Source organism: Cervus canadensis, chromosome 30 (genome assembly GCF_019320065.1).
Source record: "Cervus canadensis isolate Bull #8, Minnesota chromosome 30, ASM1932006v1, whole genome shotgun sequence".
NCBI classification, from domain to species: domain Eukaryota; kingdom Metazoa; phylum Chordata; class Mammalia; order Artiodactyla; family Cervidae; genus Cervus; species Cervus canadensis.
The window spans coordinates 32,997,089-33,015,546 of record NC_057415.1 but is presented as its reverse complement, the minus strand read 5'-3'; the positions used below and the strand labels follow the sequence as shown (position 1 = coordinate 33,015,546).

The window sequence follows — 18,458 nt, the reverse complement described above, 5'->3', positions numbered from 1 at the left end:
CTCTTGAATTGGAAGCTCAGCTTTCCATCTCTATTACTTTTCATCTGGAATACTGTAATAGCTGCCAAAATAGTTGCCTCCCTTTCTCCTTTCTTTCAATTTATTTCCATTTATTAAATATCTGAGTATACAAATGAATTGATATGTTATGAGTTCAATGCAATAGGACATTAACAATCAAGTAAATCACAATGGGTTATTTAATTCTGATTGTCTCATAAAGACAGAATAGAAGTTTCTCTGAGATTCAAACTTTTTCTTGGTACCAAATTATAAGAAAAGCTATTCCTTGGGTGAAGGACACTAGAAAAATATAACAGTCATTTTCTTCAAATGGATTTTCTTTTTATTTTTTTCATTTGTTTTTATTAGTTGGAGGCTAATTACTTTACAATATTGTAGTGGCTTTTGCCATACATTGATATGAATCAGCCATGGATTTACATGTGTTCCCCATCCCGATCCCCCCTCCCACTTCCCTCCCCACCCTATCCCTCTGGGTCTTCCCAGTGCACCAGCCCCGAGCACTTGTCTCATGCATTCAACCTGGGCTGGTGATCTGTTTCACCCTAGATAATATACGTGTTTCGATGCTGTTCTCTCAAAATATCCCACCCTCACCTTCTCCCACAGTCCAAAAGTCTGTTCTGTACATCTGTGTCTCTTTTTCTGTTTTGCATATAGGGTTATCATTACCATCTTTCTAAATTCCATATATATGCATTAGTATACTGTATTGGTCTTTATCTTTCTGGCTTACTTCACTCTGTATAATGGGCTCCAGTTTCATCCATCTCATTAGAACTGATTCAAATGAATTCTTTTTAATGGCTGAGTAATATTCCATGGTGTATATGTACCACAGCTTCCTTATCCATTCATCTGCTGATGGGCATCTAGGTTGCTTCCATGTCCTGGCTATTGTAAACAGTGCTGCAATGAACATTGGGGTGCACGTGTCTCTTTCAGATCTGGTTTCCTCGGTGTGTATGCCCAGAAGTGGGATTGCTGGGTCATATGGCAGTTCTATTTCCAGTTTTTTAAGAAACTGGATTTTCTTTTTAGAAATGAAAAAAAAAGTTAATAATGAGGCAAAGGAGCTCTGGAAGCCTAAATAAAAGCCTAAAGCAAAGTCCTACCTTTGAAGGCTAGTGGATTTAGCTGAGCTGAAGGAAATGAGGCATTTTGGAAGGTAGAAAAACATTCAGTAGTACCTTCAAAATTATGAGGGGAAGATATTTCCAACTTAGAATTCGATTGCCATCATTCTGGTTGTTAAAGTGTAGATATAGATGTTTTCAGACATGCACGTTCACACTGTGCACTTGACAGACTCTTTTTTCTCAGGAATCTCCTAGATGAGAGGCCAATTATGAGCCAGGCTGCTGTCTTTGTAAATAAAGTTTTATTGGAACACAGCCGGGTTCCATTGTTTATGGCTACTCTCAATGTTATAATGGCAGGGTAACTCAGAAGCTGTATGATCCACAAAACCTATTTACTAGGTAGTTCTTTACAGAAAAAGTTTGCCAATAAGGTGCATTATGTCTCAATTATAAATGAGAAATCTCTGGTAATGACAGTAACAGTTGTGATCTTTTTCAGGCTAAAACCAAGAAGTCAGAATGCAAAAGATGAAAGAGAGGACTTCTTTTTACCAAAAGATGTCTTTAAAATAAGTGGACTAAAGCAAGGTATGGAGAAGAAGTGACAGATTAAAGCTTTTTTGTGTTTTTTGGAGGACCACACCATACCGCTTGCAGGATCTTAGTTTAATCCATCACCCCAGCCCTCCCTGACATGGAAATCCCAGTCTTAACCACTGGGCTGCCAGGGAATTCCCAAATAGAGCTATTTTAAGGAGAATGAATATTTGCTCTTTAGACTAGTGAGATGTGGTTATTATTGTTTTATTATTCAATTTTCCCATTCCCTATCACAGGGTGGATCAGTGATCTAAACTAAATCAATCAACTCTCTCGTCCCAAGATTTTAAACTTGACACTGTCAAAGAAATGAAACTTTGTTTTGTGTTTGAATCAGTTGAGGTGATTTAAATTTCTATGGCTATGAGAAAGAGGAATTCAAAATACCCTTGGGCTGATAAAAAGTAGCCACAGAGTATACACAGTGCCTCCAAGGCTTGTGAATTAATTTATGATGTGAATGAGAAAATTCAATTGCTTAAGACAGGAGTCTCTTACTAGGTATTAAAGAAACTATATTATAATAACAAGAAATAGAGCGACATATGTTGGAAATTTAAACATGATCTTTGTCCATTTAAGAGTTAATCTCTTATTCATTGTGCTCCTCATCAGAATGTAAATTTTTCTAATCATCTCTTCTGTTATTGAGAAATATAGACCAACAGAGTACCTTGGGGTTTTTGTTGTTATTGTTTTTGTTTTTTTGACTGCACCTTGTGACATGTGAGATCTTAGTTCCCCAACCAGGGATTGAACCCGCGCCCCCTGCAGTGGCTGCATGGAGTCTTAACCACTGAACTACCAGGGAAGTCCTCAACAGACTACATTGGATTCCAAGAGAATTTATGTCAACAATACGTAAGCCTCACCTATTATCATTTCAACCAAGGTTGAATCAAAGTTTGGGATTTATGATTCTTACTCTGCAACATCTGGAAATGAAAGGCTGTTGCTGCTGGATCATTTGGGGGCAGCTCCTTGAGGGCTTATCTTCAAATTTCTGTTCCAGAGATCCTGAGAACTGCCCAGTTCCTACCCTTCATGATGTTTAGTTTTTCTTTGTCTCTGTAAACTACTCCAGTGCTGTGTGTTCTGTGTTTACTCAGTCATGTCTGACTCTTTGCTGCCCCACGGACTGTACCCCACCAGGCTCCTCTCCCCATGGGATTTTCCAGGCAAGAATACTGGAGCAGGTTGACATTTACTCCTCCAGTGGATCTTCCCGACCCAGGGATCAAACCCATGTCTTTTCATCTGCATCGGCAGGTGGGTTCTTTACCACTAGTGCCATCTAGGAAGCCCAGACTACTCTGGTACTCTTCTTCACATATTGTTGTACATACATGAGCTTTTTTTCTGTACCAGGAACCAGAGAAACCCCAACTGATACTACTTAGTGACAATTTGTAGATAGTGAATAAAAGTGAGAGAGAAGATAGGATTATTGGCTACTCCCAGGTCTCTGGTTTGATCAACTGGATGCTGGATCCACACAGTCTAAGGGATACCAGAGGAAGGTTTGAGAAGGGAGATGAAAATTCACCTTTTAATACTGACAGACATGTAGGACATCTAGGTAGAGATGACTTAACTGGAGAAGGACATCAAGGATATTTAGTAATTGAAGATGAGGGAGTAGGGATTGCAAAGAAGAGCAGGCGGCGTGAGAAGAGGTCTGTGGTTAAAATCCAAAGAAATGATGATTTTGAGAGGGTGGCAGAGAAAGGAGACAATGAAGGTAACTGATAAGTAGAAAAGAATCAGGAGAAAGTGGTGAACGAAAATCAACAGAGGAGAGTTTTGAAAGGGATGATGGAGTCAATAGTACTTACTGAGGCTGGAATGAAAAGTAACTACTGGAGTTTGCAGTTGGCTGGTCTTCAAGAGATCAGTTTCAGGGAAGTCCGGGTGGTTGAGGAAAGAATAAAGTGAAGCCTGGATATGAGAATGGAAAGAAAAGTATTGGGGTAGGTTATTTTTTTAAGGAGAGACTTGGAGATAGACTAGGATAAGAAGGAAGAACACTGAAGGTGCATTGTTCTGGAATAAGGGTCCTCTGGGAGAACATGATTTTCTTAGGATATAGAAGCATGGATAGTTTTAAGAGAATCAATCTTTAGATGATATATATTCTTTCTTCAAATTGCTTTGCCTAAGAATGCCTCTAAAATCAAGGTTTCTATTTCACAACGGCCCTTCTCTCACTTTACAAAAGCAAGCCATGCCTCTTAGCCATCTCCCAGCTAACTAGGCTTCTTTGCATTCAGAGGGGAACAACTCCATTACTATCATCAAAGGGATAATTGGATATATCAAATTAGGTAGTAAGGAAGTGAATGAAGGCAACTGGGAATCTTTTTTTTTTCTGTCAAAAGCTCCTGCTTTTTCATTGAGATACATTTTCAATAATATTTTACTTTTTATATTTAATAACTCAAAAGTTGTACCATTAAAAAATATGTTAATCAGTAATAGTTGAAGCCTTAAAAATGTTTGTAATGTATTCATGTTGTTTTCATAAATTGTATACTATTAATTATGATTACTTGGTCATAATAGTTTTTTAAAAAACATAGAAAATACTTTAAATATTCAAATTTATATATATATTTTTGTTGAAGAAAAGGATGACAAAATAAAACAGTAAGATTTTCAAGATTAAAACTATATTGCAAAAAAAACCTATATTGCATTAGTATAAATTATAAATTGCTTCCAATGTAGGGGATGTGGGTTCGATCTTGGTCAGAGATCTAAGATCCCATGTGTCATGAGGCCAAAAAAAATTGCTAACAATAACAAAGTTATTCAAGAGTACAGTGAGCTTTTAAAGTAAATAAAGTACAAGTTCCATGAGGAAATGCAATTATGTAAAATTTTCTTATTACTAGGAATATATTCATGTTATTTTTTAAACAGATGATGGTGAACATCAAATCAATATCTTATTTAGAAAAATATCTTGTTTAGAATCTATATTTTTTAAGTGATAGAAGAGCTTTTATTTTCAAATGTGATTATTTACAATAGAATCCATTGTTAAAATTCTTTTCTTCTCAATTCTTTAAGTTATGAGAGAAAGTTTTAAATGCCAACCGAAAAATATGTAAATGGGTTACACTGTTTTCCAAAATTTTGGGGGGAGTGGGGGAATGTGAACAAAAAACTATGAAGTCACTGTTTTAAGGAAATAAGAGGAGATAGAATCATCTTGTATAGGGATAAATCCTATCCCTAGAAAATGGGTTGCCTCATTCTCTAGAATGCAAGGTATGGTATTCTATTGGACCAGGTCAACTTTTTGCCTTTTTCCAGTGATATCTGGGAGTGAAAAATAAAGTGAATGGTGGGGCTTGCCCAAGGTTGGGATTGAAGAAAGACTTGAAGGTGCTAATAAGAATTCATTGTCATAAACAGAAAGTGGTGAAAACGGCCGAGGTGAGAATGAGGATCTAAAACATGCTCTATGTCCTTAAAAATAAACGCTTAAACTAATTCGGATTTTCTCTTTCTCATTCAATAACAAAATTGGAATCAGGCTGACCATAGGTTGTACGGCAGCTCCCACAGTCTTCAGGGACCTGGTCTCTGGCTACGGGTCTGCTTCAGTGGCCTTCAATGGTAGGTATGTCATGTTCACAACATCGTGGCTGGGGTTCCATCCGTGTCTAAATTAACTGAAAAGGCAGGAATTAACAGAAAGGACAGGAAGCAAAAATGACATATCTGTTGATTCAGACCTTTCTAAACAAATTACAGCTACTGCATTAGTTTCTAGACGCATTCAGCTATTCCACAATTGGAATTGCTTCAAAAATTGCTTTTCCACAATTTTCTATGTTCTTTCCACCTAGTCTTCTAATAAAGAAGTCTGAGGCTTCTATATTTTCAAATTCATTTGTGTGTTTTTTCCTCTTAATCCTTCTGAAAGACACACTTTTAGCATTCCTCTGTCTCTTAATTTCCTACTTCTCTAGTTTGCTGGGTCAAGCCTACTGTTTTCTCAGTTATCGAAATTAAAAATAAAATTTTCAATGACTAAAAAAATGTACTCTTAAATCTACAGGAATTAGTAAAACAGAGGAAAGATTCTATATGGTCGTTAGAGATTGATGTTTCTGAGCTTGAGTTTTAGAAAGTGGAATGTTTTGAATCATGACATGGTTTTATGTGCACTGAAATACGTCTTCAATCAATAACTGGCTGAAAAGAGCAAAGATGAAGATCATTAATGTTGTGCCTCTGTTGGCAGATTGGATCCAGTCCCTGAATCATTTTTCAGCAACAGAAACGAATACCACATGAGTCTTATTTATTTACATAGAATTTTGGTTTCTCTGGGACTTTGGGAATGGAGAACTGAATCTTTTAGGGTAGTTGGATTTTCTAGATAGTTTAGAATTAAACCTTTAAGGCACTAAAATTGGTTACTTATTATAATCATTTCAGATGAAAAGCTTTGTAAACTATTCTGATTCCTTGATTTTTGATGCATGAAATTAGACATCATTTCATCTTTTTTTTTTTTGGTCATGCCATGATGCTTGTGAGATCTTAGTTTCCTGACCCGAGATTGAATCTAAGCCCTCAGCAGTGAACGAACAGAGTCCTAACCACATGTGTGTGCATGCAAAGTCATTTCAATTGTGTCGACTCTTTGCGACCCTATGGACCATAGCCCGCTGGGTTCCTCTGTCCATGGGATTCTCCAAGCACGAATACTGAAGTGGGTTGCCATGTTGTCCGTCCTCTGGGGGGGTCTTCCCAAGCCAGGGAATGAACCTGTGTCTTTTATGTCTCCAGCATCGGCGGGAAGGTTCTTTTCCACTAGCGCCACCTGGGAAGTTCCCCTAACCACAGACCGCCAGGGAATTCCCTATTTCACTATTTCTTGATGTCAGGATTAGCACCATGAACATCACTCATTCAAGTGAAATGATTTCAGGCTTATGGGGTGGGTAGTGCTTTTGGTGCTTTATAAATAACCCCAATGTGCTTTGCTTTTCAAGTTCTCACAGCTTCTTTTCATAGTTTTCCTGTATCTTCCCTTGTTTTTAGGGTGTACATTAAAACTTGTCATCCATGTACCTGCCCAGAAGACTGCCCTCTAATATTCTGCTTCTTATCTACTTTGACTGACTATGGAAGCAAGATTGTTTATGTTTACTGTGTCATAACTGTGCATACATTTAGTGTGAGTAGGACCTAGCAGAGGGGAGAATGACTTCTAAGGTATAAAAGACATACATTTTTAGTTCTTGGATGTAGTGCTGTCTTGTTATATTTTTTAGTTTATATATACTTTAGGGGGCCTTTTCTGGGCCCCATTCTTAGTCTCCCCCAATTACTTCTCTGGTTTTTAAAGCATAGTTGATGTGTAATATTATGTTAGTTTCAAGTGTACTAAACAGTGATTTGACATGTGCATACATTACAAAGTAAATGATCACCAAAATAGGTCTAGTAATTATCTGTCCTCATGCAAAATTATTACATTATTGACCATATTCCTTGTGCTGTATATTATATCCCTGTGCTTACTTATTTTATAACTGGAGGTTTGTACCTCTCATCCCCCTCACCCATTTTTCTGTCTGTTCTCCTCCCCTCTGGCATCACCTGTTTGTTCTATCTATGAGTCAGCTTTCATTTTTTCTGTGTTTTGCCTTTTAGATGACACATGTAAGTGAGGTCATACAGTATTTGTCTTTCTCTGTCTTATTTCACTTAGCGTAGTTCAATTCAGTCGCTCCGTCATGCCTGACTCTTTGTGACCCCTGGACTGCAGCACAAAAGGCTTCCCTGTCCATCACCAACTGCCGGAGCTTGCTCAACTCATGTCCATCGAGTCGATGATGCCATTCAACCAGCTCATCCCCTGTTATCCCCTTCTTTGCCTGCCTTCAATCTTTCCCAGCATCAGGGCCTTTGCCAATGAATCAGTTCTTCGCATCAGGTGGCCAAAGTATTGGAGTTTCAGCTTTAGCATCAGTCCTTCCAATGAATATTCAGGACTGATTTCCTTTAGGATGGACGGGTTGGATCTCCTTGCAGTCTAAGGGACTCTCAAGAGTCTTCTCCAACACCACAGTTCAAAAGCATCAATTCTTCAGTGCTGAGTTTTCTTTCTAGTCCATCTCTCACATCCATACATGACTACTGGAAAAACCACAGCTTTGACTAGATGGACCTTTAGCATAAAGCCACCTATATTCATCCATGTTGTTGCCAATGGCAAAATTTTTTTAATGGCTGAATACTATTCCTACATACATATATCCATTTATTTACACATTCATCTATTGATGGACACTTAGGTTGCTTCCATATCTTGGCTATTGTAAATAATGCTTCTTTGAACATTGGGGTGCATGTATCTTTTTGAATCAGTGTTTGTGTTTTTTTCAGGTAAATACCCAGAAATGAAGTTGCTGGATTGTATGGTAGTTCTATTTTCAAAAAAAAATTTTTTGGCTGCACCGTGTCACTTGTAGGATTTTAATTCTGTGACCAGGGATTGAGCCCTAGCAGTGACAACATGGAGTGCTAACCACTGGACCTTGAGAGAATTCCCCAATTTTCAATTTTTTGAGGAAACTCCATACTATTTTCCACAGTGGCTGCACCAATTTTCCTTCCCACCAACAGTCCATGAGGGTCTTTCTTGTCTGTTCTTTAAAATTGAAGTAAATTCTAGACAGGAAGTATCTCAAGGCTACTATTCAAAACCAAAGTGCCTAGTAAGATGATGATACTATTTAGTGGGGAAAATGTACTATTAATAGTTTGAAGGGAGAAGCAACTATTAAAAAAAAAGCTTAGATGCAGCATTATAAACTGCTATAAAGTACTGTATATAATGAAATGTTAGAGCCGTTTTTCCCCCCTAACAATTCCAAGTCTACATACAGAAATATGTGACTTCAAAAAGATATAGGAATGTTTTACAGTAGTAATTTTGCAGAAACCTAAAAGCTTATCAATAGGGGAATCACTAAATTTTGTCATGTACTTATCATGAAGGTTTTTGGTTTTTTTTTTGCAAGTTTTTGTAAAGAAGACTATCATGCAGTCATTTAAAAGAATAAGGTAGTTCTCCACATACAGGTCAGAGTGGTTAAGAATGCAAATTCTAGAGCCATGCTATTTGCGTTCAAATTCCTCCTTAACCACTTACTAGTTTCTGGCACTTTAGAGTTGTTCCTCAATCACCCTATCTCATAAAAATTCCTACTTCATAAGATCGTTGTAAGGATTAAACGAACTCATCCAAGTAAAGCACTTTAAGTAGTGTCTGGCACAATTACTATTAGCTATTATTACTGATAAAGAAGGATACTTGTGATATATTGTTTGAAAGGTAAAGTTACAGAACACACATTGTAGGATTCCATTTTTGTGAGAATGAACAAACCTATATGTGATTTGCACACATGGGAATATGGAATTTCTACATAGGAGGAATTTATAAGTTGCTAACTGGCCTTGTTTGGAAGCCAAAATTACAAATGACTTTTTTTTTTTTTTTAAACTTAGATTCTATACTTTGGAGGTCCCAGAGTCAGAGACACTGAAGTGATTGAGCACACACACATATACTTTGGAGGAGGGGTAGCTTTAAAAGGATCTATTGGAGGTTTTGGGAAATGAAAATTTCCCCATACTAGTCTTTGGTAGTCATACTATACATTCATAGAAATGATCAGGAAAAGTTGTATACACCACGCTGTTAACAGGAATTATCTCCAGTGGGTAAGATGAGGGGATGGTGAGCAGGGAGGTGGGGGACAAACTATATCTTCGGTATTGTGTTGTTTGCAAATAGTTCATCGCTTTTCGTGTCACCATCAAACAAAAAAAGGAAAACGTCCTCAAAAAAAGGGATTGGTTAACTTAACATATTATGAAGTCATCAACAAAAACAGTGGTGGTGGTGTAGAGCTTTTTGAGTTAACGTGGCACAATGTTTACGGGGGAAAAACAGTGATACAGAACTTTTATCATGAATCTGAACCCCCTCCCCACTTATTTATTTTGGGGGCTTTATACATGTGTGCACAGACACAAGGCCTTGGAGGATGCACACTCAAGTGTACCCGTTAACCGGTAGTTTTCTCTGGGGAGTGGGATAGTGGGAGGGCGCAAGGGCTTTCTTTCACTTTCAATTTTAATTCTGAATATTTTAAATTTTTGCAAAGATCGTGTATAATTTCTATAATAAAAGCAATAAAGGACATACACGTCTTTACTGTTGTGTAAGTATCTTGTACTTGCACAAGTTACATCTGGAATGGTACGTATTCATTTTTCAAGACATTAACTAGGTCTTTATAGATTTCTTTTAGGGATAAACACAATTTCAACTCACTTAGGATCTTAATTTCTTTTCATACACACAAAAAATGTACCTGATCTTGTACCTAATTTGTTATGCCAGTACTATCACTTGAAGTAAAGCAATTATGCAAACGCCTTAACTAAGTGACGTCACGGACAAACAAGGCGTAAAGTTTAAATCACTATATTCAAACTCAATCACGCGGGTTACCAAAAAGAACGTAGGGATTACAACAAAAATGTAAGAAAACAACTCCTGTAAGCATACAAACTTGCATTTGAACTTTAAAAATCCTAGTTTATTGAACTTTTAGTTGGAGTCGTGACCTTCCCTCACTGGGTAGTCCTAGTTCCTAAGAGCTTCAGAAACCTACACTCTATGACTGCCTCTAAGTATAAAAGAAGCCCAGCGAGCAGGGTCGGGGGCCGATCGCCGCGCCGGAGCTCGCCCCGGACTGAGTCAGCGCAGGGCTGAGAAGTTCGGCGGGAGGCGCGGGGCGGGGCTTCCTCCCGCCGACTCCGAACCCAGCTCTACTTTTCCGAGTCCACGTCTCTTCCTTTGGACGGGCGTGTTTCTCCAGGTCGGGACCAGCCAACGTGACAGCCACAGACCTTTACAGAAAGAGCTCCGGCCCGGCCTCGAGGATTTCCCCCAGCCGGGGCAGCTCGGCCAAGCCCCTCAGGGACGGCGGCGTGCGGCTCCCCGGGGGCCGAGCCCGCCGCTCGCCTCACTTCTGGGCGCCCGCGTCGCGGCGCCGAGCGCAGCATCCCCGTCATGGAGACCGGCTCGGACTCAGGTCAGAGGCCCGCGCGTTTGCTCCGCTCCAAGGCCGCCGCAGGCTGCGCGGGCGCGGAAGCGGCTAGGCCGGGCCGCCCGCGCAGGCCGCCGCGCGCCGGGTCCGCGCGGGGAGCGCACGCGGGGCCGGCTCCCGCGCGCGAGGCGGGCGGCGGCAGGTGGGCAGGACGAGCCGCGAGCGAGCGAGCGAGCGAGGGCGGGCAGGCGGGCGCGCGAGGGGCCCGGCGGGGGGGCCGCTGGGAGGATGGCTCAGCTCTTTCTAAATATAAAACCGGCGTGAGTCGGGCGAGCGCGGCGCGGAGCCGCAGAGCCGCCGCGCGGGCCGGGCGCACGGGGGACTCGGCCGACGGACGGCGGCGGCTCCGCAGAGGCGCCGGGCTGCGGGAGCGCCCCAGCCGCGAGCTCGCGGGGGACGGCGAGAGCGACGCGTGCAGCGAGGAGGACGCAGGCGGCGGCGGCGGGCGGGCGGGCCTCGCGGGCCCAGCGCGGCCCACGCCGAGCGACCGGAGGCGGCTCCTGGCCCCCGCCGCACCGCGAGCGGCGAGCCCCCCGCGCCGCCCGTCCGCGCCCTCCCCCTCCGGCCCCTCCCTCCCTCCCCGGCGCAACATGGCTGCGGCCGCCGCCTCCGCCTCCCAGGACGAGCTGAGTAAGTGCCACGGCAAGCCTGCGGCCGCGAGCCGGAGCCGGCGCCGCGCCGGGCCGGGGGGTGGAGGGGCGGCGGCCGGGGCCGGACGGGAGGGTCGGGTCGCCGGGCGGCACCGGACGGACGGGCGGGCGGCGGCTGCGGCGTGTGGGGGGCTGGGGCGCTCGGGCCTGGTGGGCAGGCCCACCGCTGGCGTTTGTAGGCCTCAGCTTTGCACCGTCACGTTGCGAAATTGAAACCGGAGCCCCGGGAGGAGCCCTCTGTGTGCGATCCGCCTCGGCTCGGTGTGTATGGGGGGGAGTCTAGCCCCCTTGCCCGCGGAGGCTGGGCTGGCGGAGCGGCCGCAGCCCCAGGGTGGCGGGCTGTGCCCACCGTCCCGTCTGACCCCTCCGTGGACTCCTCCGGTCCTAACTGTGGGGCGAGTTCTGGAAATAGCGCTTTCGGGGAGGGGGAGAAGGTGCCGTGTTGTGACACTCTGGAAATCAGCGGAAAGGTCAAGAATAGGCGGTGACCCTCAGGTGGAGCAGGAAGGACGGGAGGGCAGAGAGGGTCGCGGCGCTCGCTGCAGGGGAAGCCTCGGGGTGACAGCGCTCTGGGAAAGGAGAGCCAGTGCACACTTGACCTTAAACGTTGCAGTTTTCCGGGGGACGGCGATCCACGTTCGGGGAGAGCGGTGGTCACCCTGAATCGCAGGCCGCTCCGCCCGCCGCCCGGGTTCGCCTCGGTGCTTTGTGGGAAGTGTAGTTCCCGGGCGCCGCAGGCCCAGGCTGGGGGTCAAAAAAAAAATCGAATTTTCCTAGGATCTGTAAGATAATTTCTGATTGCGTTTGGGGGGTGTTGGGATGTAAAGCTTTAAGTTGAAGTGTTGGGTTTCTCCGTGCTGCCCTTCAGTTTATGATCAAAAACAAGAAAGGTATTATTTAGGGATGCTGTGAGTTTTAAATGGAATGAAACCTGGGACAGGTGTCGCAAGCCTTGGGAAGTTTCTGTTGTTACAGCCCCCTCTCTCAATTTCCATATGAGAGTAGCTGTACACATAATAATTTCTGTTTCTTTGGTCTTTGACTGTTTAAAGCTACTTTAATATGCATGATCTCACTTTTCCCCTCGTAACAGCCTACTGAAGCAGGTAGGTAGAAATTATCCTTGTTTTAAAGAGGAGGCGAGTTTAGAGAGTTAAATCTCCTTGCTGCTTTGACACAAAACTGGTGTAGCAGCAGTGGTGTTTGGTCATTTTGAAGCTGAAATAAAGCATTGGTGTGACCCTGGGTAGGATGCAGAGTCTGGGTAGATAAGGTCTCTTGCGGTGGTTAGAGATAGACAGGGGCTGATAGTCACAGAGTTGATCGCTTGCCTGTTATTGCCAAGCTGGAGCACCACCAGGCCTTCTGGGGAGGTCAGCTCCCTGATCTTTTTTCTTCCATTTTTTTGTTATTGTGGTAAAATTAATGTACTATGAAATTTACCACCATAACCATTTTTAACTGTACAGGCCAGTGGTCTTAAGGACATTCATATTGTTATGCAACCATCACCACCATTTACCTTGAGAATACTTTTCATCTTGCAAAGCTGAAGTTCACTGCTCACTAAATCCCTCCTACTCCTCCTCCCAGCCTCTGACAGCCTCCATTCTACTTTCTGTCTCTATGATTTTGGCGTCTCTAGTTATCTCATGTAAGTGGACTCATACAAGATTTGTCTTTTTGTGACTGGCTTGTTTCATCTGGCATAATATCCTTAGGGTTCATCCATGCGGTACCATGTGACAGGATTTTCTTCCTTTGTAAGGCTAATATTCCATTGTATGTATATATTGTATTTTCTCATCCACTCATCTGAATATGAATGTGCATGTATCTCTTTGAGATTGTGCTTCCAATTCTTTTGTATGTATACCCAGAAGTGGGATTGTTGTATGATATGATAATTCTATTTTTAATTTTTTCAGGAACTGCCATCCTGTTTTCCACAGTGGCTATATCATTTGATGTTCCCACCAGCAGTAAACAAAGGGCTCCAGTTTTTTTGTAGAACCTTGCCAACACTTGTTGTTTTCTGTACTTTTGATAGCAGCTGTCCCAAGGAGTGTGAGGTGGTCTGACTTTTTAAATTGTTCCACTGCAAGATACCTGAATTCATGTTATACCACTAAACATATTAAACTATTAATTACTAGTTGTAATGGGGAACAAAACTTGAGGAAGAATTGGATTTCATTCTTAAGTGACTGATGCATTTGTATACAGGCAGTGTACTCCTGTACATCAGGTACCTGTTAAGATGTTTGTAGTTCTTCTGGTTAAGAAATTTATTGGCTTTAGCAGCTACTGCAAAAGTTAGGAGGAAGTTATTCCAGTCCTTGCCTTTTCATTGTTCTGTTTGGTCAAATCCCTAGTCATTGACCACAGATGTCTGTTGACTTGGTTTCTATATTTAAGGAGAGATTAAATACTTGGTAGTTGATACCTTAAAATAATTTAACTTGAAATCACAGTCATATATACTGAACATATATATTAGGAACTTAAATCACTTTCAGTTTCAGAAAGGCTGTAATAAAAGGAGAGATGGCTGTAAAAAAGGAGCTAAGTATATGAATATTTGCTGGCTGTTATTTATGACTAGTAGATGATGTGTGTGCTATATGCTTAGTTGCTTAGTTGTGTCTGACTCTGTGTGACCCTGTGGACTGTAGCCCACCAGGGTCTTCTGTCCATGGCATTTCCCAGGCAGGAATACTGGAGTGGGTTGCTGTTTTCTTCTTCAGGGAGTCTTTCCGACCCGGGGATTGAACGGCACATCTCCTGCATTGGCGCACGGGTTCTTTACCATCTGAGCCACCAGGAAAGCCCCAGTAGATAATAAAAGCAAACTACTAGATGCTCACATTGTCCCTCCCCCGATGTTTTATTATAAAAATCTTCCCAAACTTACAGAAAAGTTGAAAATGAACCTTCATATCCCACTACCTAGATTCTACATATGATATTTCACTACTGGCTTTATCACATATCTGTCCATTTTCAAGCCACATTTTAAAATGTTATTTTAATTATTTTATTATTTTTGTTTAAAAAAGGATTGTGGTAAGATACACATACGTAACGAGATTTACCATCTTAACCATTTTTAAGTGTACAGTTCAGTGGCATTAAGTACTCAATCCATCTTATTTTGATGCATTTCAAAGTGAATTGGAGACAACAGTACACTTCAGTATTTCAGCACTAGCATTGATTTAAGTGCTTTGTATATATTGTTTTATTCGTCAATATAATCCTAAGAGGTAGGTAAAGTTATTACTGCTGTTTTATGGCATGGAAAACAGGCATTTTAGATTCCTGAGATCCCATAGCTAGTAAGTGGTAGAGTTAGAGTTGGATTGCAGATGGCTCATGGGCATTGGTAACCAGCCTTTAGGCTCTGTACCTCCGTGTGCCATAGAGCAGCAAGTTGCCACCTTTTGGGCACCAGGGACCTGTTTTGTGGAAGACAGTTTTTCCACGGACTGGAGGTGGGGAGTGGTTTGGGGATGATTCTCATAAGGAAGGGGCAAACTAAATTCCTTGCCTTGCGTGCACAGTTCACAGTAGGATTTGCACTTCTTTGACAAGCGAATGCTGATCCGACAGAAGGCGGAGCTCAGGTGGTAATGTGAGCGATGGGGAGTGGCTGTCAATACAGATGAAGATGAAGCCTCGCTGGCCTGCAGTTCACCTCCTGCTATGTGGCTGGCTTCCCAATAGGAAACTGGAGGTTGGGGACCCCTGTCATAGTGTGTTCATGCTGATGAAGAGACGAAGTCAGATGCATTCCTAAATTTCTAGCTACATGTTACTTTAATCCAGTTATCTGACTGCTTTTTAACACTGCTGTGGGCGACCAAAGAAACACGGAAGTCCACTGATGGAATTAAAGTGCTGTTGAGAAGAAAGAGGAAGAGTACATGTAAAGAGATATGTCCGGAGCAAACTGTATGTGTTGTTACAGACTATGCTAGAGTAATATTAACAGCTTTGGTCCCCAGGTCTGTTATCTTGAGATGTGTAGCTGGTAACACTGCCTTTCCATAGATTTTAAGTCATTGCGTTTTACCATTGCACTTGAAATGATATGCACGTTAAAAATGTAAATGGAATCTGTAGCTGCTCTCAGTCGTGTCTGCTACCACACCCTAGGAGCTCCTGAGGAGGAGAACTGAAGGGTAGGCTTGTTTTTTACTCTTCTCTTTCTCTTCTCTTCTCTTTTCTCCCTCTCTTTCTTTTTTTCCGAGTAGTGTCATGGAGTGGTATCATGTATGAAGGTTGCCAAAAGGTAAGCAGGATAATCTTGGGTTGGAATTTGTTAAAATTTTTTATCCTTTCACAAACATCCTGTCATTGTCACTTTGAATCAGGTGATTGTAATAGAACAACGGTAAAGCTAATGTTTATTGAGAGCTTACTGTTGTGTTCTGATCACTTTGTACATATTAATTGATTGAATCCTTACAACCCTGTGACTTTGGTGCTATTATTGTCTGGTGGAGCTGTCCTCAAAGTACAGAGCTGGGGCTTGAACTCAGATTCTTTGATTCCAGAGTTTATGTTAATCCCGTGCTGCTGCTGTGCTACTGTCTCTGAAAGGGAAAAGACAGTTTATAAGAAGATCAGCATGGCTCTTTTCCCGATGTCTTGCTAAGCCTCCAGAAGAAACCTCTTATAGTGTATAAAATGTTATAAGATTCTGATGTTCATTGAATAGGACATAATAGATTTTGGGGGAAGATGCTGAAATAGAGAATGATTATTTCTGACTGTTAAAGGCAGTTCTGAAATCTAGTTTGTAAATTACTTAAGATCACAGTCTGTAGTTTTCTTTCTTTATATTTAGGGTAATGTAACTGTTTGGAATGGGATGAAATTCAGTGCAAGGCATGTGGACTAGTTTTTCTTCTAATATTATCCTCTGCCAGTGCATGGAAATGTTGACATTGTAGTTATATTTTAGCAGTGGGTAGATAGGGAGATTTCTGACTGAGGGGAGGGAGTGTTTGAGACTTTTCACCTGGTCAGCTGTTCAATGGTTTCATATTTTGAGCTGTATAATTCTAAGGCATCCTTAGAACCTGATCTTCACTGGGGTAAAGGCAACTCAGGAAGGAGCAACAGCCTGGACTCTCAGACACATTGATGCTGCTCAACTTGACCCCTTGACACAGCCACCTTAGTGTTCAAGTGTTGGCTAGATAGTCATCATGTCATGTGTCTTCTGAGAGAATCTCTGCCAGTGCCGGGCATGCTGGTGGCTCTTTTAGGGAATGAGGCGGGGAGGCCGTACGTGTAGCCGTGTAGGTGAACATGAGTCTGAGCACGCTGTAACAGCCCCCGAGAGATGGCTGTTTTCATGGCAGCCATGCATGCAGCTGAGCTGAGCTGTGTCAACAGGCTAAATCAAGCCTGTACCATCTCCGTTTTGGTTACTTAGCCAAAAAGGAAGGTTAAAATGGAAAATAGCGATGGTATTTCTGCTTTTTATAACTGGTCGTTTTTCACTTCTACCTCATCTTGTTTTAAATGCTGCTTGCAGTAACTTGTAATATTTCATAAGGGCCAGTGTAGGCTAGGATAATCGGCACTGGGGCATTCGACCTTGTTCAGAAGACAGACGCTAAAACTGCAGGCGCTGCCAGTGTGCTCGGATGGTTTGATCCAAGGTGCTGGTCTCTGGTTTCAGTCCTGGCCAGTCTCTGCTGTGATGCTTGCTGTCTTACATGCCTTATTTTCCCCACACATTTTCCAGTTCGATAAGCAGACTTTAAAAATGGAGTGACTAGTATGGTCCTGGCCCCACAGAGCTTATCATTCAGTGTAGTTTTTTTTGTTAGTTTCTCAGTCATGTCTGACTCTTTGCAACACCATGGATTGTAGCCTCTCAGGTTCCTCTGTCCATGGAATTCTCCAGGCAAATATACTGGAGTGGGTGGCCGTTCCCTTCAGGGGATCTTCCCGACCCAGGGATCAAACCCTGGACTCCTACATTGCAGGCAGAGCCTATACCATCCGAGCCACTAGGGAAACCCCAGTGTAGAGGCAGGTTTATATATAAATGTAAATAACTGATTGGAAGTATGATATGAAAAATGTCAAAAAAAAATGAAAAGAAAAATGTCTAACACAATTCTTTAGAAATGTCAAGGAGTGAGAAATAGTATTCTGGTTAACGGAACATTACTTGAGCTAAGACATAGAGATTGAAAAATATGTATTTTTAGGGAAAGTTCAAGTGAGTCTGATATACGATGGCTGCATGAAGTTCTGGGAAAGGAGTTAAAGATTGGAGTTAAGAGACTTGACCCTTTCTGCCTTTTACAATTTGAGATCTTGAGCAAATTACACTACCTTACTAAGTCTCCCTTTCTTTCCCATAAGAAATTCAGTGTTGTTAGGCTTAATATACATGTTAATGCACTGTACAGACAGTTAAATTCTGTATAAATTATTATTCTTGGTGAGGGATGGTGGTAGGAAGTAAAGCTGGGAAGATAGGTTGGGACTGGCTTGCATAGGAATGCCAGCACAACTAGTCTGAACTTTGTTCTGTAGACAGTAGAGGACCATCAAAGGCTTTTAAGCAGGGATGTAACATGAGTAGATCCTTTTATAAGTTTAACAGTTGGCAGTGATGTTAACATTGATTGCAAGGGTCCAGAGACCAAGAGCAGCAAGACTAAAAGGAAGGTAAATATTACAGTAGCCAAGTTAGCAGAAGCTTGAGGTCTGAACTGGGATAGTGGAAGTGGATTCGACAGGTAATATAATCTAAAATCCTGAAAATAGGGAGAAACTATTGGCTGAATAGTAGGGAGTTATTCATTGGAGGAGTTAGAGATGATTCCAAGAATCTACCTGAGAGATTACAAGGAGAGAGTGTAGCCTCTAGACAGATTTCCAGAGGTAAGAGCAGAGATAAGAGAGAACAGGTTTGTGTT

The 18,458-nt window shown here is 42.1% G+C and overlaps 1 protein-coding gene across 4 annotated transcripts in view; it reads left to right on the top strand.

Moving 5' to 3' along the window:
• Window positions 1-10,328: 10,328 nt before the first annotated feature.
• ECPAS (Ecm29 proteasome adaptor and scaffold) overlaps window positions 10,329-18,458 on the top strand; it is a 107,539-nt gene continuing 99,409 nt past the window's right edge. For 2 of the 4 annotated variants that reach the window (XM_043452897.1, XM_043452899.1), the window contains exon 1: window positions 11,101-11,488. In XM_043452897.1, the coding sequence (XP_043308832.1) occupies window positions 11,449-11,488 (40 nt within the window). In that variant the 5' untranslated portion in view covers window positions 11,101-11,448. Of the gene's footprint in view, window positions 10,844-11,100; window positions 11,489-18,458 lie in introns of those variants that run through there. The other 2 variants (XM_043452898.1, XM_043452900.1) reach the window with 2 other exon arrangements.